The 18302-nt window shown below is 36.7% G+C and overlaps 1 protein-coding gene across 8 annotated transcripts in view; it reads right to left on the bottom strand.

Moving 5' to 3' along the window:
* Positions 1-17888, bottom strand: part of IKZF2 (IKAROS family zinc finger 2) — a 178456-nt gene extending 160568 nt beyond the window's left edge. For 2 of the 8 annotated variants that reach the window (XM_027122251.1, XM_027122261.1), the window contains exons 1-3: positions 15757-16971; positions 14172-14220; positions 13268-13372 (exon numbers count right to left, since the gene is read on the bottom strand). In XM_027122251.1, coding sequence (XP_026978052.1) covers positions 13268-13372; positions 14172-14220; positions 15757-15759 — 157 coding nt within the window. In that variant the 5' untranslated portion in view covers positions 15760-16971. The other 6 variants (XM_027122280.1, XM_027122287.1, XM_027122225.1 and 3 more) reach the window with 5 other exon arrangements.
* Positions 17889-18302: the final 414 nt, after the last annotated feature.

Genomic DNA, 18302 nt, shown 5'->3' with positions numbered 1-18302 from the left:
GTTAGATGTGAAAGCATTTCGAATAGTCTAAAATATTTTACAAATAAAATATATGACTTTTAATAGGCTTAAAAACTGTTTTTTCTTAAGCCAGTTAAACATATACCCTGATCTTGTTTTTATTATTTATGGGCTTAGTAAACCTTCCCTTCAACAATAATACATGTGTAAACTTCATCTCACGTCTGATAAATTTTTATTGCAGTATTATCACAAGGTTAATTTTAGAAGAGTATTCCAGTAGGTAACAGCCAACCTGGGAATTCTAAATCTCTGACAGGGTATGATCTGAAGAAAGTCTTTTGAAACACTCAGTGCTTGTGTCTTAGATACTTCAGGAGGAAAATGGAAAAACAAGAGATCAGAGAACAAAAACTGGATGCAAAACCCCATCTCATCTGCTCAATATCAAGTTCCTTCTTCATTGCCGCCTCCCATGAGGGAAAAAAAAAAAAAAGAAAGAAAGCAGAGAAAGTTCTTACTGTTTCTGGCAGGCTTATGGTCTCCCTAACTCCCCAACGGCCTTTCCCACTGAAATGAAGTAAAAAGGCAATTGAGGGACAAGATCAAAGTTGACTGCATCCGTTATAAGTTAGGAACACAAGCAATTAGGATACCTCTCAGACACAGCACATATTTCAGTCACTTTTGCAAAAGATAAAAGCAATAGGTGAGTCCAAGATGGCCATCAGTAACACCACTGGGTTATGACAGCAAACAATCTATTTTATACTACCGACTTCTACTGCTTCAATCTTCCAATCTTTCTAGGCTGAAACCCTTAGGACTCCAGTTCTTCTAACCAGTCAACCCCCATCTTTCACTCCCTGGCTTTCAGATATCTGAAAAAGTACACTTCTTTCTATTGACTATCAATATTTATCATTTATCTTCTACCAGAAACCACTTTAATCTTATGGCCACATTCTTCATCACTCAAGCAGGAGGTAACTTCTTTAATTAACTTATAAATTCAGATATTTATTTATGCTTTCTGAAAGAAGAAAAAAGGAAGGGAAAGATCCTATTTTTCATTTGCCTATTCCTCTCTCCAGTAGATCTGCTAACTCAAGTGGGTTCTGTGGCTTATCCCTCACTTCTGGATTCGCCATTTGTTTCTCTCTTCTTGAGCTAGCTCTCTTCTTTGTTCTCTATACTCCATACCTCTACTCTTTCCTTTCAATGAGCAACATTCAATGGAATTTTAAATTGATGAACATGAAAAAGAGACTAAGGGTCTTTTAAAAAAGTAAACTTGGGCTTCCCTAGTGGCGCAGTGGTTGAGAGTCCGCCTGCCGATGCAGGGGACATGGGTTCGTGCCGTGGTCCGGGAGGATCCCACATGCCGCGGAGCGGCTAGGCCCGTGAGCCACGGCCGCTGGGCCTCTGCGTCCAGAGCCTGTGCTCCGCAACGGGAGAGGCCACAACAGTGAGAGGCCTGCGTACCGCAAAAAAAAAAAAAAAAAAAAAAGTAAACTTTATTATCATATACAAGGTAGAACGGAAAACCTAAGGATAAGTTTTAACTTATTCTGCTCAGATTTCTTTTGGCATCGGAATGCTACATGTCTCCTTACTATTGCCAGAAGTACACTTATATGAACATTATTTACTTTACAGCATCTCATGCTATGAATCAATATCACTCAAAAAACTTTCCAGAGTATGTAACTTTATTTGGAAATTCCACTGTATTACAGCCATTAAGAAAACACCTTATATTCAGAATAAATTTAAAATAATATTCAATGAGTCTGTTGACAGCATTTGTATATGAGAATACCCCTGACTTCAGTATTTATCATCAACGGCAGTAGTCCAATTTCACGAGTCTATTATATCACTGAAATTTCAAGGTTAGACCTTTCTTATCAGCGATATCATTGTCTCTCTTACAAAACAGCTCCGTGCTTTGAGAAGATGGTTCACCGAATTCGTTTTTTTTTAATTATACAAGTAAAAGATCTTTTATAAAAGATCCAAATAATGCAGAACTATTTAGAATAAATGATAAAACACCCTATTTACCTTCACATAAGCCAAAGTGAACACTACCAATAGTCTGGTCTTTCCTTCCTTCTTTCCTTCCTTATTCTTTGCTTTCACTCTCTCTCTCTCTCTCTCTCTCTCACACACACACACACACACACACTTTTAAAACATAAATGGCGCTCTCTTGTACATACAGTTGTATGAAAGCAATTGTTTAGTTAACTATAATTTCTCTGATTTGCTTAAAAAATAACAGATCTTTAAATCTGTTACCAGTTATTGTACTCAAACTGTGGGACCAACTAAAACTACCCAAATTCATCAAAAGATAGCCTTATTGTTAGCACAATATATGTAAAAATAATTTATTTTAAATTGTTTTCTTGGGGAGCAGGGATGTTTCTTTTTGTTCCCAAAAAACTGAATCCAAAAACTGTAATTAGGTCATTAATCTGTCATAGTTCAGACAGATGGCAGTGTGTAATTCATATTTTGAGTAAATAACAGAAGACTTACAGAAAAATATCTCGTATTTCTTTTTCTAGTTCTCAATTATGTTCAAACAAAATCTATTACCACTTTCAAATATTTTGCAACATTCAGCAATATAATAGAATTTGTTTTATATTTCAAAATACTATATTAGAATCAGTGTTCTTAAAGTATTTATAATTTTAAAACAGTCTAAAAATGATTAAGTACTACTTACCTATTTTCAATACCTAAAAATTCTTAAACAGCCCAATGTCCAAGCTCTAAGTGATATATGAATAATCTAAGCAATCATTTCTAGTAAAAATAAATGAACCTACTTCAATCAGGAGTTAAATGTAAATCCTCAGCTCAAAAAGGTATACAAATGCTACTTTTCCATCAAGAAGGTAACAAATGTAATGAAAATAATGCAATCTACCTCAGACCATCTGGATAATAAAGATACTGACATAAGTCTGATTAAAAGGCTTGAAAGACATGTCTTACAAAAGAAATATATTTCCATATGTAAATACTACTTGCTAAAATGTTTGTTTTGAACAACAAGGCTCTTCATGAAAATGACATAACAGGAAATGTTTTATATAGTTGCAGAAGGAATAATTCCTCTTTAGAACTCAGCCAGAAATTCTTAGTTAATTCAACAGAAACAGAGCAATGCAGCTTCCCAGCACTTCAAAATATGGCCAAGCCCTGCATACTGATGTCTTAGTAAGTAGTAGGTAAAGTTGACACCGTCAGGTGTAAGGAGAGCTACAGCTTCCATGATAATAAGAGAGCAATGACAAAAATGTCAAAGGTGTAGACACCAGAATGTTAATTTATTAGAACGTGACTTTACACTGATTAATTATATGCTCCTCAAAATATCTGGAGAGCATAAGAAAAGTTAATTGAAGCATTCCATTTTGTACATGCAGTTTTAAATAAGTGATAGAAAAACTGATTTTAAAATTATACGTGGTGTGAAATCTGTAAACACTAAATGTGTCATATAAAGATATTAGTAATGAAGACGATGATGATGACTATAACATATTCACTGAAACATTTACACTAACTTGAATTCCACTGACTATGTTAGTATGGAATCAGAAAACTAAAGAGACGTTTAGAATCTTGAAGATCATCTGTTTGGGGCTGATCTGAAGATTACAAAATCCTTTTGAGACTGAGACATGGTTGAAATAAATACATACCCTAACAAAGAAAATCACAAGTAAAATGGGATTTCAGAATTATTTCAACATCTAAGAAATCAACTTTCCAAATTTCCTCAAATAGATCAGAAATACATTATTTAAATACACATATGCAATATGTGAATATAAGCAAGTTCCTTAATTCAATAAATAATTACTGGGCTCCTACAATGACCCAGTATGATACTGTATACTGGGAACGAAGAAATATTCTGTAACATCTTAAGGAAAAACCCGAACTTTGGGGCCAACCCAATAGATAAGGCATAGCCATTTTCTTCAAAGATTCACATCTGGAAAATCTCTAATTTCTTTATAATCAACATGTGGCCCCAAAATAAAGCTGTGTGCTTTGAAAAAATAGTTTTAAATTCACACTCAGTAATTAAGATAGCCTTCCCTATTAACTAACCTAAAATACTATACTTGTCTATAAAGTCTCATTTGCTGTGGCCGGACTACTTCAGAGATTTCATGAAACTAGTGTGATGTTTATTCCTCCTGACCTATTAATTAGAAGCTCTCCTAGATCCCCAGCTAACGTAAGGTGCCTTTCTCAGGTGGCAGTGCTATTTTCCATCTTCATCTAAAATAGATACTAAGACCTCTTAAACTGCTGGCCACATCACCCATCAACATTTCTGCGAATGGAAGTTTGAATTTATGGTAATAGTAGTTGGGGTATCCTTTATAGGTATTATAAGATAGCTTTCATAGAGTTAGGCTATAAAATCAACACTTAACAAATCTAAGCAGAAATGTAAAATTACATTAAAGAAAATGAATGGATCCTAGGCTGACAAGAATTGGTTATAACCTGATTACATGTATAAGTTAAAAACTGAATCTGCGGGATTTAGCCAAGGAAGCCAAGGAAAAAAAAATGACTCTCAGAAGTATTTTGGCTGAGGCTATATCTAGGGAATCTAAATCCATGTCCATTCAGGGAAGAAGGAATTGGACAAAAGACTTCAACCATACTGATGCAAATGGCACTGCTATTTCTATTGTGATGCTGAACATATTAGGGTCTCTTAGTCTGATGCCATTAAACATTTGAATTATGTAACTAACTCCCTTTGTTTGTATTCCTTGCTAACCAGATGACCTTTGTTACTTTACCCATATAGGTCAGTACACACACAAAAACAGATCTGGTCAAGCCAACTGAGGTGATCCAGATCCTATGTTAGTTGGTTCAGGTTTTGTTCGTTTGTTTTATTTTTAATGAAAGTACAGACATAAATTGGTATTCCAACTTTAAACATCAATTTTGTAAACTTGTTTAATGCGAGTCAACCTTGAGATACGGTGCCGCTCTGTGCATGCTGCCAATCAAGTTTCGGAACTTGTAAGGCTGAGAACAAAATCCTACATTATAGAAAATTTCTTGGGGAAATGTTCTCCTGTGGGAACCTATTTTAGAAGCTGGCTGTATTTTTGTCTCTGTTTCATTGTGTGTCTTCAAATTTATACACTTTTGAAGAATTCTCAGAGGTAAAAGGTGAGAAGCAGTTCATTTCTCTACAATGGATATAAACTATGGTGAGCACAACACACTTATTTGCTTCTAAATGCAACGGGATTATTAATATCTCAAATAAAATATGAATTCTCTTGGACCTTGAAAGATAACATCCACTCCAAAAAAAAATCCCTAACACAGTTTTTGTGCCCCAGCATCAGCAGTGCATCACACAAAGAAAATGCTTAATAAATGTTTGCTGGATCAGTGATTAAAAGATAAAAATATCTCCACAGCAAGTTCTGAATCTCCACATACAGGAAATCTCAGATGAAGTTATTTTCATCATTAACATTCATTTGAAATTTCATGGTGTCTTGGGTAATCAGGGCTTAATTTCTAAGATGGTGTTCTATAATATATGTTTTAAGGAAATAGATTAAGATGTTTTCTATACCACACTTTTCCCCTTACATTATTTTATCCCAAGGGGCACAATATTATAAACTTAAAAAAAAATTATGTACCGAATAATTTCCAAATGATATATATCATGTTGTATATTTATCTCAAAGTTTTCAAAAAGGCTCTGCATAAAATTATTAAATTCTTTGGCTATTAATGTAGCAGAACTGGCTAGTACTTAGTTAACAAATGATTCCTCATATGTTTTAAGCTATGTATTTATAGATGAGAAATAGGTTACAGAATAAAGACAAATCATTACAGTAGAGGTCTTGGAGTATATGGCATATGATTTTTTTTTAATATGTAACCATCAAAGTTATGATATTAAATAGACCACAAAATTTTAAGGAGAGGGCTAGCATGTTTTGTTTAAAAATCAGTGAGTCAATCACATCAACTAATCCAACTTCTGAGACTAGCATAAAAGGACTCCATTAAGCAAAAAGAGTTCATTAAAACCTGTGATCGTACATTTCCATATAGAATTGATTCAATGGGGGCAGTTGGGGAAATATGGTCACTGATCAAATGCTGAGAATTACTTAGGGAAGAATTTTTTAAAGAAATACTAAACTATTGCTAAAGTAATACAGGAGGGAAAGTAACAAAACCACAAGCTACATATTAGATTTCACTAATTAGGAAAATTCACACTTAGTCTAAACTGTCCTCCTGCCTGATTGCTATCCTCTCCCAAATTCCACAGGTGCTTCAAACTCTCTGTATACAGAATTAAACTAAACTAAATCTTTTCCTGGAAACCTGCTCCAGTATTTCCTATCTTCCCTGATGGAACCTATTGCCATCTATCCAATAATCTAATAATCATCATGAACTTTCTCCTATACTTAACCCTACGATCCAAGTCCTGTCCACTTTAAGCTATTATTTCCCAAATCCTTCTCTTCCTTATTATCTTCACTACCACTGGCTCTCATGACTTTTCACTCTGTCATTGCAACAGCCTGTTAAAGAACCCCCTGCCCCTAGAGTGTTCCCCAGCCACAATCATTTTACTCCTATTGTAGCTGGTATGATTCATGTCAATAAAAAGACTGAAGTAATCTTATTTGTTAAAATCCTGTGCTCCCTTGAAAATGAAATCCAAGTTTCCTCTTATAAAAGATATTCCATTATCTTGCCCTGGTTAATTCTCCAGAGTCATCTCTGGCTTCAAATTCTAAGACTCCAACTTTGCACTCCAGAAATACCAATCTGTTTGTATTTCCCAGAACATATCATATTATTTCTCAGCTCCCACTGTGGGTTTGTTTGGTGAACAAGCCTTCTGCTTCTCCTAAATCCTATTCATTTAATAAGTCTCAGCTTAAGCAGCATCTCCCTCCAGGAAGTCTTCTCAAACTAGTACCACCCCTCACTCCCCATAATAATAAGAACACTGAGGTTATCATAGTATAATGCCCTGTTCAGATGTCTCTTTCAAACCAGAGCATGAGCTACAGGAGGACCAGAGCATGAGCTACCAGAGGACAAAAATAGTGTACTATTCACCTTTGGATTCACCTTACTGTGCCTGACACATAAAAGAGAGCCTACAAATATTTGTTGAATTAATCAACTAGAACAATATAGCAACATGTCAAATGCTTGTGATAATTTTATTTTAAGTTTACTTCAAATTTAAAACACCTAAACTATTACCGCCAAAATGCATAATTAGCAACAATCAGGCCTACAACTTGATTAAGTATCATCAAATGAGAATTGACGGTACTACCAGAAGCAACAAATACGGTGAAATTTTAGATACAGATTTTCAAAGAAAGAATTGATTCTAGATATGGCTAGGTTACTCTACTAAGAGGACTTTTTCCATTCTTAAAGACTGGTGGCTTTAGAGCACCAATGATAAGCAATGATTTTCTTTACATGTAACCAAAAATATAAAACTTAGCTCAGGAACACTGAAACCCAATAAAAAGAATCTCTGGCACATAGACAAACTCTACTTCTTTCTTAACCAAAATCTTCACAGATGCTTTAAATAATAGAGGGGGGTTTTCTTTCACTTTTACCCTAAATTATTAGAAATGCCTATCTCCATTCCATGGACCTATGTAGTAAAGTGGAAAGAGCAAAAGATCTGAATTTCAAACAGATATTGATTTGAAAAAAAAAAAAGAAAACATTCTTATGAATCATGGTTTGGTGCAAAAGAAACTTACCTACTCTGAGTGATAGCAGCAGTGATTATTTATTGGATCTTAGCATGTGTCAGGAACTGCGCTAAGTATTTTGCATAATATTGCCTCATTTAAACCTCACAACATGGACTTCCCTGGTGGTCCAGTGGTTAAGACTCTGCACTTCCACTGCAGGGGGCACGGGTTCCATCCCTGGCCTAGGAACTAACATCCCACGTGTCACGCAGCAGAGTGAAAAAGAAGAAAAATAAAGATAAAAAAATAAACCTCACAACAGCCCACTGACTTAGGTATTGCTTATCCCAATTCTACAGATAAGAATACTGGAGCTCAGAGATGTGAAGTAACATGACTAAGATCATACAGCAAGCTAGTGGCAAAGCAAGAATTCTAACACAGGCCTGTATAACTCCAAAGCCCATATTTTTAACCACCTGCAATCTACTGCTTCTGAGCCTCAGTTTTCTGTAGTATAAACAGAGTAACTTCACAGAGCTGTTGTGGAGACTAAGTGAAATAATATGGATCACTTAGTATAGTGTTGGACATCCTATATATATTCAATAAATTATGCCCCCCTTCTTTCTCTCACTCCAGTTGTGATTACACATTTATAATAAGGGAAAATAGTTCCTAAATACTCTTTACCTATTTCAGCAGAGATATCCTGAGTCTTGATTAATTCACAAAAGGAAAATACTAACAGGTCAATAAATATATATTATATAAACAGATATAAAGGAAAAAAGCAAAGAAAAACAACATAGTCTACCTCATCTTAGGACTGTGACCCTGCTATTGATCTTTCAGAACATCATAAAATCAAAATGTATCGATATTCAAAGTCAGGAGAGAAGAGGATGGGACCCAGGGATCTCAATTCCTTACGGCTCAGAGGAAGACTCCCAAAAGAACCTAACCAATCACATTACATCATTTTTAATGTATTTCCAGTGGGGAAGACAAATTTGGACAAAGATAGAGGCAATATAAACAACACTTCTACAGTAAGCTGTTTTGTTTCTCCAAGACAGACATTTATTCTTACTTCAAAGCAGACTTAAAAGATGGGGGGTGGGGGGTGGGGGCGGAATGAGCTGCAAAGTAAAAAATACAGAAATTTTGCTGTTAATTCCCTGCTCATACGTACTTCCTTTAGTTCCTTTTTTTTTTTTTTTTCCTTTTGGTACATGTCCATGACGCTTACCTCTGATGGGTGTAAAGAAATCAAGTCAAACTTATATTTTTTAATTTCCCGACAAGTAAAAACTAAATGTAAGGTATGTTGGGTATATATACAAAACTAAGTACTACAACTGAAAACAGAGCAAGCTTTTACATCAAGTCCATCTGGTGTTATATTAGGGTGTGTCCTATGGAAATCCAGCCAAGGGTGACTGCCAAACTAAGATACAGAAGACAACTCAGAAAGCTGGTGAGTCCCAAAACATAAGCTATATTTTTAAAAGTGCAGTAGAGCATCTGCTTAACAAGATTATCTGTTATCATTCCACCCTCATAATAACCCTATTCTACTTCTGTAATACTGTTTTTGTCACTAAAACATGGGTCAGTACTGGACATGGTGGGCACCCTGAGATAATGACATTTTCAAGAGTTATCAATAAAGTGATCTAACTAACCCACAAGGTAATATCAGTTTTACATCCCAATCCTGACAACTTTATCCTTCTGCTAAGGGACCTAAGAGGCCAACTGGTTTCTTCAAACCTCCATTTCCTCACAAGAAAAATAGAAATCATACTATACTTATGCTTCACTAGGTTCTAAAAATGGAAACTAGCTAAGAAAAAAAATGAATGTGAAGCACTCTAAAAAGAATAAACTAGATTCCCTGACCTGATTATTGGTCAGAGTCTTGTAAAACTAGAATTACTACTTCTTCCAATTCCATACATGCCACCTGGCCATCAAACTGACTGATGAATGGTATTGACTGCAAAGTTGATCCATGTAAAGGTTTTAAAGTAATAGAAACAAAATTTATGTCACAATGTATTTTCACACCATTAGCTCTCTCCAAAGAAAATTTACTTGTTAGCATTATAAAAGTAAATGATAATGAGAAAAATAAGATTAATGACAATTTTTTGAACCTTAAAAGTCTTTCAAAATACTCAGCAGCAGGTATAGCACAGTTTGAAACCGATACTGAAGCAACTATATAAGAATTGGGAATGAGCTAACCCAGAAACATAAGGAATCACAAAGTAAGTCTCATCTGATGGACCGAAATACAATATGGATTATTTTTGTATTGTTCTGTCTGAGTTGTCTGTCTCAGATCCTTAACTTCCAGATTCTATTTTTAAAATCACTTAACACTGTGTATTTCCAGTAGCCATCAAGGCATATACTGTCATCCCTGACACCGAAGATTGTCAGCAGACTCAATATGTACACTAATGATCTTGGGCAACAATGCCCATCTTCTTATCAAAGAGATCCTTATTCTAGAAGAAAAAGTCTAAATTTCTCTAAGGAAATCCACTCAAAAATATAGGATGTAGTCATTACAAAATGTTAAGTTCACTAATACCTCTTACTTCTTTTTATCTTACATGCTGAATTTTAAAACCAAAGACTGCCAGGCACTGTAACATTTTTAGTTCTCTCCCAAGTCACCGATGCTCTCTTCTAGCACTGTCAAATAATGATAGCTGCTGTCATTATTTTTTATACAATAGCTGGCAGCAAGTTATACAGACACCCTTCATCTTAGAATAGTCATCGAATAACCTAAACAAATGACTATGAACTTAGAATAAAACTGACCACTTTCCTAAAGCCAAAATAAGTGGGCTATCACATGGTAGTGTTACTTTACTGCTAGAACGTCAGTTATTTCATAAAATCAAAGGCTTTATTCCTTTTATTTTTTTTTCTGTTTTAAAATAACTTTTTTACCTCTTATACATATACTCTTGCCCTCCTTGTTGCTATGGAACCTATCTTATTCTATCATAAAGGTTTTCACATTTACTTTCAGCTCTAATACTTTCAACCAAAACTGCAATTCTGTTTTTGGAAGTCACAGCCCTTTAGGAATATTATTTGAAGATATTAAAAAATGTGGGAAATAAATAAGTTCTTTTCATATAATAAAGTCAGCAATGCATATAAAGGGATTTAGAAAAACCAGTAATCTCAGACACAAGTGATTTGACAAGTCACACACGCACAAAAAATTATTCCAAGTCATAGAAAAACATCTGAGCGACCGATTGTAGGTCTCTTATTCTAATTAACAGACAAGAGTCCCTCTCTAGCACTATTTGCTTTGGCAATCTAAAATGCTGATATTCTCCTAGATCTAACAGAGAGGAAAAATGGGTATCTTCTCCATCTAACACCTAAGTGGGTAACCTAGATACTGTAAATAGAGGCTACGTAAAGGATGCAACAGACAGCTCTGAAGTGAGAGCCAAAATATTTAACCTGCAACTCTTTGGAAAAGAACATGAAAACACATGCAGCTTAGCTAAAAACTATACTAACATGGAATTGCCACAGGCTAGTAAGTTAAAAAAAAGAAACAAGAACAAAACCTCTTTACCAAACATAATTTTACTGCTGTTGGGTGAGAAAAACTCAAATATCAAAAGCACAGTTCTTATTTGTCCAAACTGATCATGCCCATACTCTGCAATGTTTATTTAAAATAAATGAGTGAACTGCCTTTTAGAAAGGACTACTTGCAAAACCAAAATCAAATTCACAAATAGAGGAGCTAATTAACCAATTACCAAGTATTTTCCAGCTGATATTCTAGCAGTGGCTGGGGGATGACAGTCAAAGTCTGATTACCCAATATTACGTACCCCTTATATTCAATGTTTCTAAAGACAATAGCTAAATATTAAGCTAACAGAAATTGCATATCAATCTATCTTTACTCTTTAGGACATTAAATGAAAATTATCTGAAAAATAAAATATCTATCCTGCCAAGGACCTAGTAATGTTAAATGTTAAAATGTAAAAATTGTACTCCCTACATTGCAATAGTAGTATAACTTTTATCAAATCAATAGCCAACTAGCAGAAAAATTAAATTAATCCTACAAGATCCATTACAAGAGATTAGCACTATAATTTAATATACATTCCATCACTATTAATTTTCTTCCTACATGATAAAGGAATTTCAATGACTGCTTCTAGAATGAAGTCTTCCTAGGAAGTGCTTCCCATTAATAAAAATAAAGAAAACTTTTTAAATAAGTAAAGTAAGTTCACATAGTTCAGTCGAAATTTCAAGTCAATAACTAGAACCACTTAAAGTTAACAAATTGCAAAATGTATTCAATAGTATTCTATATACTCTTGCTTATAATTCAGAAGTCTTAACTACTTATGAAGCTAGTAGTTTCACAATAACATCAAGTTTTGAAACTGTAAGAGGGAAGTGGAAAGAAAATTTGTTCTCTCAGGATAATCAGAATTAATATATTAAGAATATGCTCATAATTCACTCGATGATTCAGTTTTCTTTAGTTATTAAATCTTCATTTAAAAAGGAAAGAAAATGCTTTTCCTTCACATGTCACCCAAATAGAAAGCTTTTAAATTAAATTATATTTACATGTAAATCAGATGGCCTTTCTGTATAAGAATATAACACATATCAAAAGTATAAACACACGATTTCAAATTAAGTTTAAGTAGGAGTAACAGAGCATTTGCACTTGATAACTTATGAAACATTATAATTAAGAGAAAATAAACCAAATTCCTAATAAAGTATTTTGTCTTCTGTCACTGACAGCATGTAAGTTGCTTTTCTATTACACAAAAACAATGTTTCGTATATCAATGAATGACCCTTTATCAAAAACAGTAGCCAAAACTGTCTATTCCTGCAAGTTCAAAACATCCTTCCAAATTTTCTCAATTCTTCTCTGGACAGTCTAAAACAAAATGCTTTCACTTTGTCAGAGAAATGGATGTAAATGAGTTCCACAAATTTTCAATTACATTTCACTTCCAATGCTTTGGACACGAAACTTTCACACGTTTAAAAAAAAAAAAAAGCAACTAACACTGCAATTCTACCACTGATGGATTAGCTTTGTGCCAAGGTAATAGAAAATAATTTCTTTTCCTTTTTTTTACTTCGAAGAGTCCTTTGGAAATAACGTGTTTCCATACTTTTTTACCCAGCAACAAAAACAAAACTAAAACCTGGCAAGACAAAAGAATAACCAGAAAAGCCTAACATTTCTTACCTGATACAGGTAAGCACCAGCTCCCAAATGCCACCTTGGGATAGTTCAGACTAGTAAGCAGGCTCATGTTTTACGATACCAAAATGAACAGGGATAAATCTGTGTTGTTCTTTCTTTAACAAAATCTATAGCAGCAGCTACACCACAATGTGAGAGGACCCTACAGACCTAACAAATTCAAGTCTATCGCTAGAGAAATAGGAAAAAAAAAAATCATAAAATGAAGACTTACTGCTTGTCATGTGACTTGGTGAGGCATGCTGTCCATTGGGTGTGCTTGAGGTGAGGTCAATTGCCATACTGGAGTGTTCCCTTTCAGGTGAAAGCTCATTGTCACCTGTTTTCACAAAATAAAATCTTTTGGTCTCTGTTCATTGTCATCTAAAATCTAATTACCAACTTTGTAATCATATATGCAGGGGTATGCATATATGATTTTAATGAAATACATTTTTCCCTTAAAAAGAAACTATAAGGAAATGTTATTTAGAAATACATAATAAATGAACGAAATGACGAAAAGCAACAACCAGCCCACGATTAAAAAATTACAAAATTTCATTATCACATTCATCTAAACTGTAAAATAATGGAGACTGGAATAGTTGATTTCTAAAGTATCTTCTAGTTGAAAAAACTGTTTTCTTTTAACATCTAATTTAATCCTTAAGCACACAGTATTTTTAATGAGCATTTCCAAAATGCTGGCTATCAGAGAGTTAGATGTTTGAAAGGAGAGTTTGCTAAAAAAAAATGTCAACTTGAGTGAGCTAATTCTCTTTCACATTATGTGTCTGAAAAATAGGTTACAGAGTACTAAGTATTTAGTACATGCCATATTAGTAGACATATATGTAACCCGACCTATTCTAGACTTAAAGTAAATGAAAAAACAATAAAGTAGTAAATTGTTGATCTGCTAAGCTACTATTCTTAATATAGCAGGTATATATCTATAGTTCCTTCTTATTTCACTTCAGTGCTATTTTCTCAAACTCATTTACAAGGTGAAATTGTGAACAGATAGGAGGTAAGAGTTTACAGTTCTTGACAAAAACTTCCAATTCAGAAATTACGATACAGGTAGCAAACATAATTTTATTACCAATAACAGATTAATGAAAATGAATACTTACACGTTATATAGCCATCAATAGCCTCTGTTTCCATAGTCAAAGTGCAGTGCTGCAATACAAAAGATTATACCCTTAACACAATGATTCCTTTCAGTATCTGCCATTAAATGCTTAACTTATTTGAAGCTCCAAGCAGTTAGCCCATGTTGCTGCTGCTGCAACCTGTGCCCAAGAAACATACTACAGTGTACTGTATGTGCTCATTTGCAAGTCACTGAACTCTTTCTGCAAATGATCTGATTCCTGCTGGAGATAGGATAGGAAAGATAAGTGTGCTATGAGATGGGCTGCAGCAAGAAATGAATGACTCTTTTAATCAGAATTTACTCGGTTTAGAGAAAAAAATAGGAAGGGGGTACACCTCCAAAGTGCCAGCTTTAACTGGGATTGAAGTATTTTACCATTCACTACTTCCTACAATCAAGCTGCAGTTTGAGGACTTCCCGAGTATACAGATAGCTCTATTCACAATTGTTGCAAGTTGGTTCATCATGTTCTAATAGGGAGGGGGGAGGACAAACAAACAGAAGAAATACAAAACAAAACAAAAAAACTTCGTGCCCAAGTATGTCTCGAAGGTTTCTGCAGCAGTTACCCAACTGCCAGGCTTGTATTGACATTTTAGCCAACCCCAAGTTCTGTGTAAGCACCTGTTCAATGTAACCTTAATTTCCTGCCAGACCATGGTTGGATACCATGCCGAGCCTACTTAATACACTCCAATTTTGAAAACTTCATACACTTTTTGAAGAGGGTAAGGGGATCACTTTTTCAAAGTTTGGGGAATTATTTTCGTGCACCAATGACACAAAACAGGAACTTAATTCTCAGAAACAAAAGTAAATTGTATGAGATGACACCCCCTAGCTTTGATTTCACATAACGAAAAGATCGATAAGCTAACTGTATACTTTGAAGAAAAAAGTTTAAAGAATTGACATGTCCTGAGAAGATTTTTACTTATTTTTTTTTCCTTTGGCCCTAGTCCTTTTTGCCTTTAGTTTCAAAACTCTCACTGCACCAGCAGCTAAATTATTCACAATGAGCCATTTCTGTATTGATCGCCAAGTATATTTAGCCCTGGCTCCTGGAATTTCTCCATTACTTACTGGAAAACAGGCAGCTTCACTTCTTGTCTCCAAAACCACTTCCCTTCTCCCTCCCCTCCCCTTCTTCACCACCCCCCTCCCTCCCCCCCCCCCCCAAAAAAAACTTTTCTTTCTTCCTTTATGGAATAATCAGATCATATTCCCAACTCAGTCACTACATAACACTTAAATTTCAACCTGCTGTACTGTTATCAAATTCTTTCAAATTATGATTACATAAGGCTTTAAAGAAAGGCATCCGTAAAGTTTAAAGGGGAGCAATTTCTTCGGATATTTTACAAATGAGTTTATCTCTTTAAAAATGTACACATTTAACACACACATATTAAGAAAGAAACGTCAGGGAGAAGCGAAAGAAGTCTGCCCCATCAATGAAATGGTTATTAACCCTCAGAGAAGGAAAGAAAGAAAAGGAGAAAGAGAAACGAAATGTACATACAAAAGAAATTGTCCTTTGATTAAAAAAGATTCATCACCATTTCCAGCTCTGTCGGGAGATCTCAGCTTCTTCTAACCCCTCAAAGAGGAGGTGACAATGTCGGGCTGAAGATAAACGGAGAGAGAAAGAAAGAAGTTTTTTGTGTTTCCCCCTTCTCTTTCCCTCCCTTGCCCCTTCCAAGCCAAGCCCCCTGCAGAGTTCAAGGCAAGGAGGAAGGAAAAGCACTTTACAGGTGGGTCATTCCGAGCCCAAATCCAGCAAACAGATCGGCTGATAAACAAAACCAAGAAATGAGAGAGAAGGAACACCCCCCTTCTCCTCCTCCTTCTACCCCTCCCCCTCGTCCCTTTGGGATGGTCTAGTAGGAAAAGTCACTCAGGAATGGCACCACGTACTTTCAGGAAAGAGGAAAAAAAAAAAAGAGAGAGAGAGAGGTCAGTCAGTGCTACAGCAATGCGATTAACAAGAAGAGAAAAAACTTGATCCACCGGTTCCTTAAGAATCGACCAAAAGCTAAGACAAGAAAACTGAAAGAAAAGGCGGGGGGCGGGGTGGGGGGGGGTGGAGGGGTGTTGAGAGGGGAGGGACAGTCAGGGAGAACCCAGCAAAGAACCTAGGCCAACTTCACAGGACTGCTTTTCGCCCTTGGCAAAAAAAAAATGATAATAATAATAAATTAAATCTTAATTCCATCTCTTTTGCCCATACCAGAACCTGTCAAAGTGATTTAACGGCTGCCTTTTTACATGTCATACCAGGTTGTTGTTGTTTAATTCCAACAGGATCTGGATATTACCTTCTATCTGGACAGCTGTAATTTATTCCAGGCTACCCAACCTTTCTTGGAATTCAAGTTAAAACAAAGCAAAACAAGTCCAAATCCATGACAGCTATAAAGATGAGAACTGATTAATCGATTAACATCCCAGAAACAGATTACAAGGAGGGGACGATAAATTAAGGCAGAAGACATCATCTTCAACCCGATTCCCTGAGCGTCCTTTACAGAAATCATTACCCTAATCATAACCACAATCCATCCCTCCCAGAGAAAAATATCTATAGTATTATTATTATTACTGGTTAATAGCAACAAGTCATTTGATCACATAACAGTGCAAAACGAGATACTATATAATTACACTTAACTTTGAAAACACTCCCCCCCTTTGCAAATCAGATACACATATTTATATATAACCTATGAATCAGAAGACAAAACAAGAGCTGTTCTTCACCACGCAAAAGGCAAGCGGAGATTTACCTCAGCAGTGCATGCAGTAAAATAATCCCATCACCCTTTTGTTTGTGTTTACTGTTAGTGTGTCCTCTCTCTTTCTTTCTTTCCTGTGCCTAACGTGTGTTTGTGCACTGCAGTTGGTGGTGGAAACTAAGGCAGTGGATCTGTAGCTAAGGGTAATCCTGTTTTTACTTCCTCCATCTTCAGCGAGGAGCAGGGTTAGCCCGGGACAGCTGGTCAAACCCCGAGAAACCGATCCGCCGGAGCCCGAGCACATCTCCCCCGCCGGCCGGGCTCGCGCAGACGCCCGCGGGCGGAGGGCCGGCTGGCGGCGGCGGCGGATGGCGGGCGGCGGGGCCCGGGGCGCGGGCGGGAGGACGTGCGTGCGCGCGCGCGCGTGTGCGGGCCCTGGGCTCCTGTGCGTGTGTGCGTGTGTGTGTATGTGTGTGCGCGCGGGCTGGCGAGGGCGCGTGTGCGCGTGTCTGCGCGCTGCGCCGCTCGGCGCGCTCGGCAATCGATTACAGGACAAGTGCTGCCCCGGCGGCTCCGCGACGCGCGCCCTCCCTCGCGCCCACCCGCGCCGCCCCTGACCCGGTGCCCCCAGACGGCGGACCCCGCCCCCAAAGGGGGGGGGTACCAGGTAACCCGCTTCCGAGAGTGCTTCGGCAGCCCCCATCCAGTCCCCAAGTGTCGTAGTAAATCTCACGTTTTCTGTCGGCTCGGAAGGAAGAATTGCAACGGCGAGGGGAGGTTCATTTCGGCCTCGAGAAGTTTTCTTTCAAACTGGGATTTGTGGTGAGGCCGGACGAAGGGAGCGGGACCGCGATCCAGGCGCGCGACGCGGAGCTTTGGGATCGGCGTCCTGGCCGGAGTCTGGGTGTGCGCGTGGACCCACCCACTCAGCTTCGCAATAAACTGTGCTTTGCGATTTCAGAAAACGGCCCCCGATAGACCAGGACACGAATAAGCAGAGAGGGGTCCTGGGGAATGGATTGAGAAGGAAAGTCAGGTCTGAAATGAAGCTCAACTATTACTATTTTGAAAGTGCTTTACAGTGCAAGTTTAAAATTAGAGTGTCTACTTGTTTTATCTACACCGGGCACGTGGCACATCCACCAAAGTCAAAGGAACGGGGGAGAGTCCAAAAAATTATTAGGAGTAAAGTGTTGTCCATCAATATCATCAGTTAGTTATAGCACAGCTTTTGTATTTGGGAAGAACTTACGTGGATCGTCATGAGAAAAACAAATGCACGTTCCTTCTACAAACAGTCGCATTTAGCATCTTTCTTGACCGCATTTGCAAAAAGAGGGAATAGAGACTTCTATAATTAAAGGGAAAAG

Source organism: Aethalodelphis obliquidens, unplaced genomic scaffold (genome assembly GCF_003676395.1).
Source record: "Aethalodelphis obliquidens isolate GAN/ISIS:26980383/991018 unplaced genomic scaffold, ASM367639v1 scaffold2, whole genome shotgun sequence".
NCBI lineage: Eukaryota > Metazoa > Chordata > Mammalia > Artiodactyla > Delphinidae > Aethalodelphis > Aethalodelphis obliquidens.
The sequence above is the reverse complement of the archived record's forward strand: the minus strand, read 5'-3'. Positions and strand labels throughout refer to the sequence as shown.